At 32.8% G+C, this 16,987-nt stretch overlaps 1 protein-coding gene across 2 annotated transcripts; it reads right to left on the bottom strand.

Moving 5' to 3' along the window:
* Positions 1 to 14,942, bottom strand: LOC147079566 (uncharacterized). 2 transcript variants are annotated; one of them, XM_085942024.1, is made up of 10 exons: positions 14,424 to 14,942; positions 11,261 to 11,481; positions 10,900 to 11,149; positions 9,786 to 10,336; positions 9,201 to 9,370; positions 7,917 to 8,085; positions 6,520 to 6,750; positions 5,514 to 5,751; positions 3,237 to 3,370; positions 1 to 138 (listed from the first exon to the last, which is right to left on the bottom strand). In XM_085942024.1, exons 1-9 carry the CDS (start codon positions 14,562 to 14,564, stop codon positions 3,278 to 3,280), a joined length of 2,064 nt encoding a protein of 687 aa, XP_085798150.1. In that variant the 5' UTR covers positions 14,565 to 14,942; the 3' UTR covers positions 1 to 138; positions 3,237 to 3,277. The 2 variants fall into 2 exon arrangements, with proteins under 2 accessions (XP_085798150.1, XP_085798144.1); XM_085942018.1 differs by lacking the exon at positions 1 to 138 and having other exon boundaries at positions 1,368 to 3,370.
* Positions 14,943 to 16,987: the final 2,045 nt, after the last annotated feature.

Here is a 16,987-nt window from a genome sequence, read left to right as displayed (position 1 = left end):
TTCTAGGGTATCAGAGGTGATGCAGTTTTGGCTTTTCCGGACGAGGCCACACTACAAGTCTTTAAAATATATATTTATTATTCTGTATTATTAATAACTAAGAGCTCAGTGTCACCGAACGCCTTCAACAACTGCCAACTGAAAAATTATTATGATGTTGGTTTATTTTGTAAAACAATATAATTTATATTATGTATATTTTCAGCGCAAACGCAAAGTCTTATATGGTATTATGCAGTCAGTAAATAATAATTGATTTAAATATCTATAGAGAAGATAAAATACGACATACCTGCCTTGATTATTTTAGTTTCAATCAACAATGGCCGATTAAGTAGGAAATCTTTAAAGAAAGCACAGCGTAATATGAATAGGTGCACGCTGAACATTATATCGCCCAATCAATTGAAAAGGACGATAACTGTTAATTCATAATTTTGAGAAAATTACATTTGAAGTTTTGCACCCACCTCGAGTATGAAGATATTTTTCTTTTGTTTTCCTAATGACTTATACTTCTGGTATTGATATGTTAGAATTATTTGAATCTTACGGTTATCTTTGCATTTTAAACAGAAAATCAAAATTTTAGCACTTGTGGCCCTTTTGCATTGGATGGGAGAAATGTAAGCACAAAAAACGAAATCTTTGGATAGGGGAACCAGTGAGGATATATTATATAATATTATGAGAAACATCTTTAATTGAAATGGGCCAGAACATAGCTCAAAGAAGAGATGTGGAAAGTATCTAAAAAATAAGAATTAGATCGACAGGATAGTAAAGTTCTTTGCAACACACCACACATAAAAAAGCTTAAATAGGTCTTCATCCAGAAATGGATTGATGATTACAAGTGATTTCAATTGATGAAAGTTTATCTCTAGATTGTAATACACAAGCTATAACGTCAATCATATACAGAGGTACTTTGGATACAATCTTTACCAAGAACTGTATCTAATGTCACAGTTAATTATTGCATTGATCAAACATTTAAAAATAAATATATTATAGTAAAATAACTTAGCAAAACTAACAAGCAATTCATTCCAATTGATGTAGAAATACCTAATGTACCTATTCAATTTCAATACCGAAAACTTAAATAATAATGTTTATAATTCATGTTTCATAAAAATTATTTGCATATATCGATAGATCCAATGTACATACTTATTATTAACACTCAAGCACCCGGTTCCGCATTAATGTGGAAATTATCGCTCATACCGGTTCTGGAATTTTACACATGTGTGACTAATTATTGTAATCTGCTAGTATAAGACATATCTCTTGAACATTTTTTTGTATTTGTTTCTTGCCACTCATGCTTCCTTTTAAAACCATTGTTTCTTTTTGCGCTTAAAATTTTAATTTCTTCAAACTGAGTATACATTTTATGTTGATATTTAATTAAATATTAATTTATGACATGAATTTATGGTGGCCACCTTGCGTGATGGCTTGAAAAGTAGAAAGTAAGGAAATAGAAAAGTTAATATTCTAGCCTAACTGGACTCAATGACTGGATTCAAAGATTGCCTGTGAAGGTGTGTTATTGCTGCATGCTGCTATCGCCGCGCAAGCCGTGATATTGATGTTGGGCTCATAACTTAATGACACCCAGATGTTATTCGTTGATTTGAATAAACATTGATATGAAGCAAAAATATACTTAACGCGATCAGCAAATTATTACTTGCACAAACACAATCTCGAATCGTTTGATGTCGAGTTTGAAGTAAGTAAACATGTTGAAGAGTATTCAACATACACATTGTAGTGAAAGAGCAAGAAATAAAAATTTAGAAATCTTGTAGTAAAATTTTTCATATTTTTCATATTTTTCATATTTTTCATAATTTCAGCGATGGAGGTGATGGAGGTGATGGAGGTGATTTATTTAGTATAGTCATTTCCTAATACATTTCTCTTTACTCTATTTGTGGGATATTGCTGGAACTTAACTTAAACTATAGATACAGAGCTGTAATTGTAATTAAAATATGAGTGTTCTGCAAAGCTAATGCAATTAAAATAGTAATTCAGTCTTTATCGTATAAATCAATAATATTGTATGATAGGGCACGTAAACTATTATTAATTGAAAGCAACATTTAACATAAAACGAAAAGCCAAGTTTTCCGCAGTAAAATTGATTGTCATAGTGATAAAAAAAACATCACACAAAGGTGTGGATAGACATGGACTAAACCAACAGAGAGTGGCATTGAATATTTGTTGAAATAAATATAAACAAAGTATTAAGCGTAAAACAATGCCATTTTCTTGAACTCCACAATATAACCGAATGCCGGTTGTCTATTATCGAGCTAAGAATTAAGAAAAAATTAAGTTTGTACCAACAAACATTTAAGAACCTTCTTGTGACAGCCAGGTGGTACAATATGATAACGACTGGTGGGTGAGCATAACCAGATGGATTCTGTGTACTGTCTGGGTATGAAGAGAGAGGAAGCGAGGTAAAATGCGAAAGTAATAAGGTAAGGTATGGATGAGGTCGCACGGAAGTAATACGGGATCACTCTGTGTCAAAAATATCTGGTGGTTAGTTCACCCACCAGCCGTTCCGTTGCACCATGTCGCAGCATTGACGGAGGCTCTAAAATGGGTAACAGTATGTAATAAATACAATTAAATACATAGGATTGCTGTGTGCGACACTAAAATATACAGAAAACATATATGTATACACAAAATAATATGGAATCGATTTTCACTACATCACAGTAAGCAAACAAAAAACTCTTCCTAAGATATCATTAATGTTTATGAATTTCAGAGAATGAGTTAGTCCTCTCAACAATAATAATTGCAAAATGTATAATTTTTCGCAAGCGCTTTAAAAATATTAAAACCTATGATTGGATTGAGAAATAAATTTACACAGATTGATAAATAAGTTCATAAAACATAAGCTTGTAACAATAAAACCTTGTAAGTATGCAAAAGCAAAGATTTTTTTCCTTATAAAATTAAAATAATGTAAATAGTTGGTTTTCAGATGCTTTAAATAAACAATAAATTGTAAAAATTCATTAAATTTCAATGATTAAAAAATATGTACACAACACTGAACAGTGATTGAAATATAAAACTGTAGAATCATGGAAATTATGCTTTCTACAATTCTTCTACTAACAAATAATATTATGAAATTCACACGTTTTCCTTAATTAAAAATGTAGAATTATTATGCATATTAAACTCACATTAAAGACATAATAATCAGACAATATAGTATCGAGTTGCTTTAATGGCTGGTTTCACTTTTTGGTGTCATCATATCTACCGAGACGACATCGTCTTCTTTGGGTACGGGCATTGGTACGAAGCCATTTACAATCTGAAATAAGAAAACACCATATGAGCTTGTAATTCATGTTCATTGTAAAATAAATAATAAAAAAATAGCTCTTACCATTATTCAGGGATTATATAAGGGATGTGTTTATGTATATATGAATTTGTTCTGTAATAAAAACTTTGGACTTATTTTTTTTATCCTAATTCAGTATTATTTCTAATTCTGATCATCCAAAAATAAATAAAAAATAACGGTATTTCCATTTTAACACTACAACAGGCCATTAGGTCCAATGACCGTGCAGTCGTACAGAGCAGTAAAACAGAAGTGTAGTGGTAGCAGTGAAACAATCACAGATGTATCTCACAGATGTATCTCACAGATGACTCACTAGGAATCTAACTTGGAGGAAGCCAGTGCATTACTCATTGGACCATGAGGGTTGCCAACTGAAAACTATTGTTTAACATACAGAAAAACCTATGCAGACTGATTGTGAATGAAGATAATCCGGATAATAATAAATTGGGATAATCGAAAAAATAAGAAAACAATATCTTATTTTATTCCAGATTAAACTTTTTTAATAGTAATATTTGAAAAAATCTACAGTCGAACTTGGTTTTACGAGGTAGTTATGTATAAGCATTACTCGTTATATCTAGGGATTGCAATACCGGTATTCAATTATTTATCGATACCGAAATACCGGTTTCAAAAATCCAAAAAACCGGTATTTTCAGTATTAAGAAACCATACGCGTATATGTTTTTCAACAATGAATTTAATGTTATTTTTTCATTACTTACTACTGTATTGTATATTAAATTTAGTGTATAAGTTTTATGCTACCAAAACGCAAATATATTGACTGAAACCAACAAAAGTTAAATAACATTAAAACAAAATCCCTCAACATAATACTTCTAGAATTGTTGCGATGAATTAACATATTTCGAAAAAGAAAACTATCATGGCAAATATATCAAATTGTTGTATAGCTATTGATCCAACATTGATACTACATCAAACAAACGTTGAATTTCACAGATTTTTCTGTACCTGGACTCATACATAGTATTTGTAAAAATTAAGGTCAACATAATAAATGTGGGTAGGTACTTTAGGTTGCTGTAAAATAGATTTTAATAGTTATATTTATTGGTAGGTACTTTTTTCTTACTTAATATATTGTTTTGACAAATACCGGTATTCAATAAGAAATACCGGTATTGATATATTCATTTGGTATTGCAATCCCTAGTTACATTGTTATATAACATTTTCGCGCCACGTTTTCTTTAAGCATAGAACAAAAAAAATCTGAAAACCATCGTAAAAATCCCCGAAACAAGCATGGCATTCATAAACTACAAAAGAAGTTATGCTGAGCCACCGGCGCTAGTAGTTACCTACTGACTTCACAAAGCTTGGATTTTTTACATGCAATTTCAACCATATGCGTGGATACTTTTTCAATGTTGTCGGCGAAAACACCAATTTGGTACTTGTCTTAACTAGTGTCATAAACTTAATCCGATGCCGGCGGCATCGGTCCAGTTAACTGCCCGGTCAGATTTTATTGCTGAGGGTCGAAAATGTTGTTTTTAAACAATCGATACATAAAAAGTTTTGCTCAGTATACCCGAGAAGTAGCTCGTTATAAAAGTGATACATACTGTACATCCGAGATCTCGCTATTTCTGTGATCGTAATAACCAAGTTCGACTGTATATGTATTTTAAAATGTACACTTTTCTTTTAATCATACGAAATTGCATGCTGCGCTAGAGGCTCCGCAAGCATCCGTAAAATCTGCTAAAAATAGTACAACTTGAAACCTTTTTGGTAATAGGGTGATTTAACATTGCAGTTTATTTTAAAATTACAGTATTTTGAAATTCTACGTTAAATATTATGCCATACCTAAATTATTGACATAGTGGGAGTCTTGGGATGGTCATTTTTGTAGCAACAAGAAAGAACGAATAAAAAATTAGTTATTATTGAAGATGACGCCTACTATGCACTGCTCACTTTGTTTCTGCTGAAGTTTTGCCAATGATAAGTGAGATTTTATTTTTGCGATTGATTTGGATGTAAGCTGTTCATGACAAGATTCTTGGAGCAGATCTAAGCCCCACACAGGGTTAGAATTGAGCAGAAGAATTTCATTACTCACTTGCATTGGTATCGGTTCTACTTGAAGCAGTGCAGGCTTGTGCATTCCAGTCTCGAGTTTGACTGGTTCCTGCTCAGTGGGGACTCCACCGTGTATTTTGAAGTGGGTCTTAAGTGCCGAGCTTTGTCGGAAGGCATGTCCGCACACCGCGCATACGTATGGCCGCTCACCCGTGTGTGTGCGTGTGTGAGAGACGAGATCGTTCTTCTGAGCAAATGCCTTGTCGCAATAAATGCACCTGTCAAATATAAATGTTTCGTTATTAAATATTCAGATGTTTTTTAAAAGACAATCAAATACATATTTAAGAAATGACAGTGGTAATTGTATGTTTGTTTTATACTTTTTGATTTTTTATTTAGCACTGAACCTAAGATTCTGAAGTTTTTAATTAATGCACTTTGAACCTCTCAATCTCCCTTTAAATATTTTTATTTTTCTTTTCTAACTCTTGATTCATATTAAGGTGACGCATCAGTGAAACGCCAAATAATTTTCAACTGTACGCGCGACGAAATTTTGTACTCGCTTCGCATTCATTGAGAGAACGTCGAGTCAGACATACGTCACTTTGCTGCGTGATGGCGACGGGCCAATTAATTCTAAAATCGTGTAAAGATGACTAAAAACGTTACCCATTTACTTTAAAAAGAAAACATGTCAATGAATATATTATTATTGTTACTAATAGAATAATAAACAGAACATAAAATGGACGTATGTTGGATTTATATGAGAAATAATATTTCGTTTGACAGGCGTCTTTTGCACGCGCGACCCGCAATCCGCACATCGCCTAGCAACGATCTTTTTAGACCGTGCCTCAACTAATGCATGGCCTTAAAGCATCCAGTTTTTATTTATGTTCAAAAAATTAAAAAAACACACTTTTTGAGTTATTAATATTTGATTGATCGAAGTCAATTTAGTATTCCATATACAAAAATAAATTCAGTAGCCAATTGGTTAACTGGGGCAATATTAATACTGTAAATAGAATAATTACTTGTATGGTTTTTCGCCAGTGTGGGTGCGCCTGTGGTTTTTGAGAGTGCCGAGCGCCGTGAACCGCATGGGACAGAAATCACACTGATAAGGCCGTTCCCCAGTGTGTATGCGCTTATGCTTTACAAGGGAGCTCGATGTGGTGAAGCCGCCACCACACACATCACAGACAAATGGGTGAGCCCCACTGTGTTTGCGAGTGTGTGCCTCCAGTTCTCCTTTTGACACAAATCTGTAAAAAAGAGTTTAAATTCAATTTGTAATTTTGGTTACATCATCACCAGGTTTTCAATACTTACCTTGAGTCCATAACTCAGTCTCTAAAAATCAAGTATTACTATTTTATCCCATAAATTATTATTACCATGGTTGATTTGGATTTTTTTTTATATATGTATATACAACGCATAATGTCTCCTTCCTGAAATACAAAATTCGCCATGACAGTGAAAACTCCTGATTGGTTAGAAAGGCCTTAATGCCAAACACAATTCATCCAACAGTGTTCTTTGGAAATGATTTTTAGTTAAATTATAGTTTAGTTAGTTAAATATTAATGCATTTAGAATCACTTGGCAGGGTTTAATTGAATTTTAAAAACTCAACAGCACTATCTTTAATTTGTATTCTTAGTTCAATGAAAACAATTAAGTAAGACTAAGTATAGTGTGCAATATTTTTGTCAGATTTTAATAGCCTACCTCCACCCTTCGCCACTGCCATAGTTACACTAAGACACCAGGTGACTCGAATGATGATTCACTGTTAAATTGACAAAGGTAGAAAGGACCTCAACCAAGACCTGAACAAAAATGAACCATAAGTGCGAGTGAGAAAGCATTCAGCACGCTTATATCTCTGCAATATGCGTTAAGAGTAAGATAGATTTTATACAGCTGAATTAAATATTTTAAGTTATAAGTCACTGGTAAATATTGATTTGGATGACTAGTTATTTAAAAACTGCGAGCATGTGTTGCTGAAATGTATTGTTTTTGTGTTAAATATAAAGTTAGTGTTAATTATTTTCAGTTACTTTAGTATAAAATATGGTTAACTATGTTGTGCTTAAATTTGGTAGCCGTACTGAGAAGCAACAGGATTGTATAAAGTTTCATAGCAAAGTTAATAATAATAAAATTGAGGTTCTACTATGCGTTATACGCAGGAAACACGGCTTCATTTTGCCAAACAAAACCCACTCTCTTTATATTATTACTCTGAGACCTCAACTTAGTTCAATTCAACATAGATTAAGTTTATTGAAATTTGGTTCCCACTTATCAATTGACTTTCAATTGTCAATCAACATATTATTATAGTTGAATGTCAAAAATAGTCACATGAGAAAGTGGCATTAATGTTCATAATAGCAGTGCAATAAAATAATAAGCTCACGTTTGATCACAGTGATCGCATTTGAAGGGTTTGAATCCTTGATGTCGGCGAACATGTTCCTTGAGATTGGTGCTCTGACTGAAGCCGCGACCACAAATGGAACACAGAAAAGGCTTCTCACCAGTGTGTGTTCTTATATGATCTTTCAGTGTGGACAGCATGTTAAAACCTGGATATTAAAAATGAGTAATTAAAAATATGTCAAATAAGCAAGGCTTGAACAAAAACGATGCATGAGTGCGAGTGAGAAAGTATTCGGCACCCTTATAATCTCTGCGACACGCGCTAGAGTAAGATAAAAGGTCTACATATGTGTGAGTTAGTTTCCAAAAGTATCGCCGGCAAATCGTGGTGAATCGCTTCACGTAGCGTCGATATCCTGCGAGCTCGTGTTGCTAAAATTGCTATTTTTTGTGTTAAACATAAAGTCAGTGGTAAATATTTTTAGTTTATTAAGTAGAAAAGATGGTTCTGTGTGTTGTATTAAAATATGGTAGCCGTACTGATAAGCAAGAAGATGGTATTACGTTTCATAGGTAAGTTGATACATGTTCGTGATAATTTATTTGTATATTATTATATATTTTAATATCAGTGACCTAGTGTTTCTTTAAAATAACTTAAATTATGGATATCTTTACCTAATGGTTGCATTTTGACCGCTTAAAAATACTAGATAACGTAAAAAAATAGAAAATTATATTTTAATTCTGAGCGTCTAGTGCGAGCACTTTGGGCGAGCACTAGCGAAATGGTCTATGGTCTCGAACATTTGTAGACGAATGCGTTCGCTCGCCCACAAACCAAACGCACGGCACGCAGCTTCATTTAGCAATGCAACGGGTGGCGTTCAGATGTATCTATAGTCTAAGCAAATAAGTTTTTTTTTGTTAAGCTGTACCATTTTTGATGGATATCCCAATTACTCCTATAAAAAATATATGTAGGTATTAATTACGATTGTACCGTAAAATAAAAGTGAATTATTACATACCCGCCTAGTATTAATAAAATATTTACATCAATCCTCTCATAAAGAATTTATGTGCACTGCAAAATCAATATCTCGACTAAATAACAAAGAACATCAATTAACTTTTTTTTTTCTCCCCTAACTTTATTTCACAGGGTTGTGGTTATATGAAGAATTTTTAGACGAGGAATGGTTGTCGGCCACTCTTCAAAAAAGTTTATTATACGGGGGTTTTGTTCAGGGTGTAATTGTTCTAGAACCTATTATCTGGAATGTGGAAAATAAGCTACAATAAGGGGTTTTATACTAGCCTTTGTCACAAAAAGTACATTGGTGTTTCTTCAATCCCTTGTGATTGTCTTGATGCATTGCCAAGCTGTCTTGTCTGGCAAAAGCTTTGGGACATAGTCCACATTTGAAGCCCTTGTCCACAGAATGTGTCAGCACATGGTTATCTAAGTGGGCACGTCTTTTGAATTCCCTGTAAATACAAAACTCCTAACTAAACTTGCATATTCAGGTCCTGATTATCAAAATACTTACTTACCATGCATAATATGCCTATATAGAAGTTTTCTTCAACATCTTTCATTTAGACATTTTTTTTTATTGTAGAGCATTTACCCCAAAATTTTAAATTATCTTGATAGTTTTGAGGATTGCTTGCTAGCCATTTCTACAATTCAAATAATTCATAGAGGAGAATAATTAAGGTGCTAACACCAAAAACATCACTTAATGAAAATAAATACATAATAGTAACTTAATGAAAAATTAACATAATTATGAAGTATTGCCATGCAGGATTTGAATCCTGTGCCCACCGTATAATACTTGATCACTTCTAACAAACTACATAAATTACAATAATTCAGTGATAAATAGATGAGGCATACCTCTTGCAAACTTCGCAAGTGTGAATCTCCATAAGCTGGTCTTCATGTTTTTTGAGATGCAATGTCAAAGTGCTTTCTTTTGAAAATTTCCTTTGACACATGGTGCAAGAATAAGGCACGTTTCGTTTAATTTCCACACCAAAACCATTGACAGTTTCATTATTCGGGAAAGCGTTATTAAAGTTATCAATAGAACGGTTAGAAAGCAATGTCTTCTTTTTCAGGAATTTCTTTTTCTTGGGTCTGTCATAGCCATTCTGACCGGAAGTGTGCCTCTGAGATTTGAATCTTTTTGCTGAGGATATACGGTGAACTTTTCTCATGTGAATTTTGTACAATTTCAAAGGAAACGATGTGTTGCATTCGGTGCAGGTTTTTTGCTTTGTTTTTTCAGGAGGTCCAAAGATGGCATTTTCTAAGTCATCGCAAGTCACTAAAACTGAATCCGGTTCGAGTTTGATGCGATCTGGTTCTATCAGAGTGTCGTCATCGTTATCAGAACTATCTTGTCTGCAATTTTCAACGAGCGGCGTGTCACTGTCACTGTTTATCTGTAACAGAAACAATAAACATTTTTTTAAAAACATAGAAACACACTTTAATATGGGCGATTATATTCCATGTATGCGATGTCATTTGGATTTTCAAATCACAGAAATAATAAAATTATAGAAACGCTGCTTCAATATTATCATAATGGATAACATTCAGAGAATTTCATTTATTTTAACATAAAAAATGTACTTTTGTATGTCTTAAATCACATGGACTAATAAAATTACATGGTAATTTTATTTAGAACGTTGTAGCAATTGAATTTTGTTTAGGTTTCAGGCGACTACTATACATCACACATATATGATAACCTATTAAAAATTTGTTTTATAGCAGTTGTATTATTGATATTCATAACTTCAAATCTCCATAACATTTTTGCTGCAGTTATCTACTTAGAACCTTGTTGTTCTTGGGTCATGACTTGTTAAAACTGGACAGATGGTTGACGACAAATTTATGTTTTACGATATACATAATCTTGTTCTATAAATTGTAGGTAGTTTAGAATGAAGAATTGGTAATTAATTATTACTACAATCTGCAATTATTTTCTTACCACTTCTTCTTTGATTTCCTTATCTCGGGATGGTTTTGGTGCTATTTTAAGGCATCTTTTAAAATGGGTGTTATAATTTCTTTTAGATATAAATTGCTTTGAACAAAGTTCACATGAGAACTTTGATTTTGTCAATTTCAAGCCAGTTGGTGCGATTGTTTGTTGAGATGAAGTATCAGAAATATTTTCAGCAGTCAATTCCTCATGTACTTGATTGACATGTCCTTTCAGTTCACTGCATGTTGGAAATCTGGAAAGAGAATTTTTATCACACATCCTATAACTAAAAAATTATCTAATTGTAAAAAAATATCTAAAGATTCTGTCTTTATTGATCCAAAATTTCAGTCCATTCAATTACCGATTATTGCAAACAGCACACTGGTAGGGGTTTTCGTTTTGCATTAGGATATCATCTTCTGCATTGCATTCTTGTTCCTCCTTGATGAGACCGATGAGAAGGTTGCTTTTCTTAAACGCTGCATGAGCCTGCACACACTGCTCTTTGAAGAGAAGAGCCGACTGGGCGAGACCAACACATGGGTTGCAAATTTGTTTTGGGTAACCATCATGTTCTTCAATCTGAAATAAAGAAAAGAAAATTAAAGAGACATTATCGTGGACAATGTAGATACCAAATTTTCCCAGATGTGTTTGTTTTGTTATAATGCAACATAGTATTTTTGTGGTCACTGGACTTAGCGGTGTATTACTTACTGGCCTTGAAGCATTTAATTCTAACCCATTTTCCTTGAATTGAAGCCATATCATATGACAGTTTTTCTTGTTTTTTTTATATTTTTAAATGCCGATAAATGATTATCATATATTATAATTTTTGTAATTATGTATTAATAAATTTATAATTATTAATAAACATATTATTCTTCCTTATTGTGTGATGGGACATCAGCCACATTATTTTGGATCACATGACGCAGCAATAAAACATGTCATATCAACATTATCATGTTCACGATAAACAAGTATGAAAAAGAATGTGAATGAATAAAAATGTTGGCAATTTTAATTACAAGTATACAACACAAATGAGACGGGTTTATTTTGGAAACTTCTCCTTCGTAAAACGTATGTTCATCGCAAAGAAAATGCCCAAGGACCGCATCACAATTTTATTATGCCGTGCTCCAATGCAACCGGGACACACAAAATGAAACTTTTAGTCATAGGGAAAACCAGGAATCCTAAGCCATTCAAGAATATCTGCCTCACTAAACGGTTGTGTCAAGTGATTTATTGTTTAAATATTTAGTTAATGAACTTAGTTTATAAATATATAATATATATAATTTAGTAAATACTTGTATGGCAATATTACATACAGTATAACCCCTATTTTACGTTTTTTAAGGGACTGAAGAAAAAAAAACTAATTGGAGGGAAAATGTAAAAGGGGGGTATTGAAAAAAAGAACATTTAAATTTTATGTTTCTAAAAAAATAACGTTTTATTAAAAAACAACATTCAATTAAAATTTTTATTGAAAAATCGTTCGAATGTCACGACCCAATCATTGTCAAGTGCGCGTAACTCGCATATTTTGAATATTTCCGACGTAAATCGCGGGAAAGAAAAACGTAAATGCGGGTATTAAATGTACTGAAATACATCGGGACTGAAAAAAATACACGCAATTGCCGGGAAAACGTGAATTCCGGGCACGTAAAAACGAGGTTATACTGTATTACAAATTGAATTAAAAGGCATTTCCATAGTATCAGTTATAGCAAACTTTGTAAATCGATGACTGCAACAATAATCTTTGTATATCTGTTCCCACTTAGTTAGCTAATAGCTGACTAATTATTACATAATTATATGTTGATAAAATAATAATTAGTAGATATATCACGATTGATCGAAAGAGAATTATTCGATTGTAAGTTTTCGACAGAAGCACATCGCTCTGTGATGGAATTCACATTATTGTACCAATTGTACCCCTGTACTTACGCAAATTAAATAAACTCACACTCATAGAGGTATTAAATAAAAAGAGGGGCAAGAAATCGGCTTTCTCATACAGCTGAATGAAACAGGCCAATAATAGCCAACAACTTACGAGAAATAGCAACGCGATAAAAAAAAAATCAGGGCATCACGGAGGATTTTCTTTGGTCATTATAACGTACCCATATAATATAATGTTGACGTGAAAATTTTGTCGCAACTTGATTACCAGCCCGCCTCACCATACTTTCATATAACCTGCCGCCCCTAGCTCACATTCTTCCATAATCACGACAACGACTTCTCATCTCTCCTTGGGTCAACACCATTGGCCCTCACATCGACGACCCCTACACTTGATTTTGATTATAAATAAAACCGTAATTTGCTAGTATAATTTCTCAAAAAAACTATTTTTACGAAATACCTGTTTTAATTTTTACCATACATTGTATGACATATGCATGTATCTGCTGCTTTCACTAATTGGACACTTGCCTGGTTTTTGGGGTCGCGGATTACTACTGAGTAGGTACTGTATTGTTATTTTTATCATTGAAATGTAGTTAGATAAATTCTCTGAAAGGAGCAGAGAATAATATTTAATAATTCATACCTTTAATGTAATGAATTATATTTGGTACTGTTCGGTTATACGGAATACAGCGGAAAACGCATTTTAAAAATAACCGATAAACTGGATTATTTGTTAGTTTGGGTTAGTTTAGGTTAGGTTAGGTTTAGTTAGGTTAACCTAACAAATAATCCAGTTTATCGGCTATTTTCAAAATGCGTTTTCCGCTGCATTCCGTATAACCGAACAGTACCTTATATTTAATTAGAAAACAAATAAGTACGTGACTAGATTGTAAGAATGCTAGCGAGGGGAGATGTGGTGACCAATAATTGAAATGCGTTGCTGGACACAAATGGACTTTCTCCGCCTGCGTGCTATCTTTTGTACCCAATCTTAACTGGACTCTAACTGGAAATCCTTTTTATTTGTCATGTTTCAATATCATGAAAACAGTAACTGAAGTCTGACTCTCCTAACAAGATGTTGTGGCTGCGAATTGTAGTGTAACAGATACTACAGGGGAGGGGGATGAGAAAGAGTGAAGGAATTCATGATATACTTAATAATGGCAAGTCCATTTACTATTTTCGGAACCAAAGTTACAATGTCTAAAGATTGGAAACGTCTCCTGTTCAAGCAGTATTAGTCATTTTTAAATTATTTTAAGTCATATGTCCCGGATTTTTTTCTATTTGCATGTTTTCGATAACCGGCAACTTGGTGTAAGCATTCTGAAAATCCATTTCACTTACATGAGACGGGCAACCTTTTATGATGACTCAAACGAATTTATTTGTACCAAGGATCATCAAAATGTATTTTTGAATAAATTACAAGAACATTCTTTTTTTTATGTTTGACACGTTACTTGAATAAAGTTTATACAAGGGGTATAGCATGAACAATGATCATTTTTAAAAGTCACCCATGTTTCTCAAACAGTAGATGTTTCAACCTAGGCTAGTGGGCCACTCACCTTGATTCCTGTCACATATTCGATAATTTTGGGAAGAGACCTCTCTGCGGCCTTCGATTCATAGAATATGGGTTGTAATTCGACCTCCTGACTCATGCAGGTTCTGCAACGAGCGTCGGAGGCCATATTTGTTGGTTCCATGGTGGTTGTACTTCACTTTAACCGGGAATATAAACCTAGCTTCCAACTCTCTTCATATTCCCATAGAGCGCGTTCTCCCATCCAACACCATTAACAATAGTAATGAGTTGAATTTAAGCATCGGAATGCACTGGCTGACGGCGTTCGTAATCGAAGGATACGATACGCGCGTCGCCGCCTGGCATCTCCTCTTGTATTTCAATAATACTAGTGTATTGTAGAACAATGTACTATAATAAACACTTTCCGGGTGTCCAGGCGGCGAGCTTTTATTATATTGAATGAATTGAAACTGAAAGATAACAAGTGCCTTCAAATAACAAAACTTTTATTTATTTAGTTATCACTACCGGACTCGTAAACTAAGGATAGGGCAGTGTTGTCATATTTTTTTTTTAAATCATAGTCAGTGCTGCCATCTTCAAAGTGGAATTATTAGGGGAAAAAATATAGTACTCGTTGTCATCTATTCTGTTGAAAATGTTTAGGTAGGTTTTTTGTTTCTCAGAAAAAAAATAATAGAGAATGTGATAAATTCCGAGACCTCTTTTTATTTAGGTACCTCGATAATCGGTTTTACTAAATTAAGACATGTACAGAATCAATGAAAGTAAAGCAAAGTATGTTGTATGTCACGGATATTTAATAGTTGTTCAACAGTTTTAATTTGCAATAGGTAATTAAAATATCATATCGTCGGTATACTGGCAGAAAGCTATAAGTCAAAAATCCTTGTTTTGAGAAAATCGACTTTTTCTAAAATCAAGAAGTTTGGAGCTCTCTATTTTTTCACCTAAATCATTATTTATTAAACCAACCACTCTATGAAATGCATTAATCATGTAAGAATTCGATTCAAGTATAAGCAAGTATTTTTTGTAATATTTATTGTTGATTTTTTGAATTTGTAAATAAAATGGTGACTTATCGTTTTCTACCAGTACACTTTTGGAGTCAATGGAGTGGCAATAGGCTAAATGTTATAGGTAGTTGGCTAGTAATATACAGGACTCCTAATTATTATAGAAATGGATTTTTTTACTTGCAATTTTGTATAAATTAGAAATTTACATAGAAATAGAGGTACTTCTGTTTGACATTATTATGAAAAAATATCTACTTTGATGACTTTTTTTGTGTATCATTGGTATTTTAATTTCAAATTAAAATAGTCTTTATAATTTTTTTAATACAATCAATACCTAATTAATTATGTCAATTACATGTATTTAGGGGAGGATAAAAATAAAAATGGGAATTACATAGTATTTTGTTTATTAATTTGTTTCCAAAAATATTGAAACAAGAGTTAAGTACCTACCTATGATCTATTTTATAAAAAAAAACAAATAAGTAATAGTTAATTATGTTAGCCACATTTAATTTTACACAAATTGAAATAAATTGAGAGTTATTCCTCGTCCACATCAGAATCAAATTCCGATGGCTCAGGTAATGACGTCCTATCCAATGAAGTTGAAGTAGGCAAATTTTCACACCACGGATGTAGTTCTGGAGGTATAATGTTAGGTACTACGACACATGGCCAACAAATCTTTATTTCTTCTTAGAAATACATAATTACGAATGACACGCGCTCTACCTTCAGCAATTCGAAGCCTCCGTATCTTTGGTGCATTGCTGTCAATATTTCCCAAAATAAAATCTTATTTGCGCTCAAAACTTCCTGATGCATATAAAATCAACTGTCAATCGATGAGTAGAATGCGCGGGTGACGTACGCAATTTAGTTAAGTTGGTACAAATAGCCGAGCAGTCTCATAAATGTGTACAGCCAAAAAGATATAAGTCACGTTGACGTTTTTGTGCAGCTATAGAAATATTAAATCTCTACAGTCATAAAACTTTAAGTGTACATATAGTTATTTTCCAGTAAGAAATGCGAACATAATTAACTTAATTCGTATTGACATCTTTAAATTATGAAAACAATAAATGGAATATGAATGAGCTTGTTTTTCCAGACGATAGAGCGTGTTAAAATCTATTAAGTTGCATTATTAGGTCAAAACAGCTAAATTTTGACTTAACGTTTTCTGCCAGTATACTGACGATATTACCTACCAACGTACCTAGGCAACTAATATTTTTCAATTGCGTTTTTACTTTTAGTCGACATGTTATGAAATTGTACCTACCTACTCATAACATTATAATAATAATAATTATATACTACCTACCTAATAATGAGTAATGAATGAGCGGAATGCAGAAACATTTGTCATAACTAAAATTTCCTTAGCAGAAAACACTATGCAAAAACATTGTCCTTAATTAAGATAATTTCTATTGAAAATAATACTATATTTAAAAATTCTCTTTCCTATAGTTTAGGTAAACTTAATAAATTGTTAAACGATGACAAAAATATGACAACTGCATTTTGTAAATGCAATAACTAT

The sequence above is a fragment of the Rhyacophila brunnea genome, unplaced genomic scaffold (assembly GCF_057557595.1).
Source record: "Rhyacophila brunnea isolate RB1 unplaced genomic scaffold, BYU_Rbru_1.0 scaffold_1, whole genome shotgun sequence".
Lineage (NCBI taxonomy): Eukaryota > Metazoa > Arthropoda > Insecta > Trichoptera > Rhyacophilidae > Rhyacophila > Rhyacophila brunnea.
This window is presented reverse-complemented; position numbering and strand designations above follow the sequence as displayed.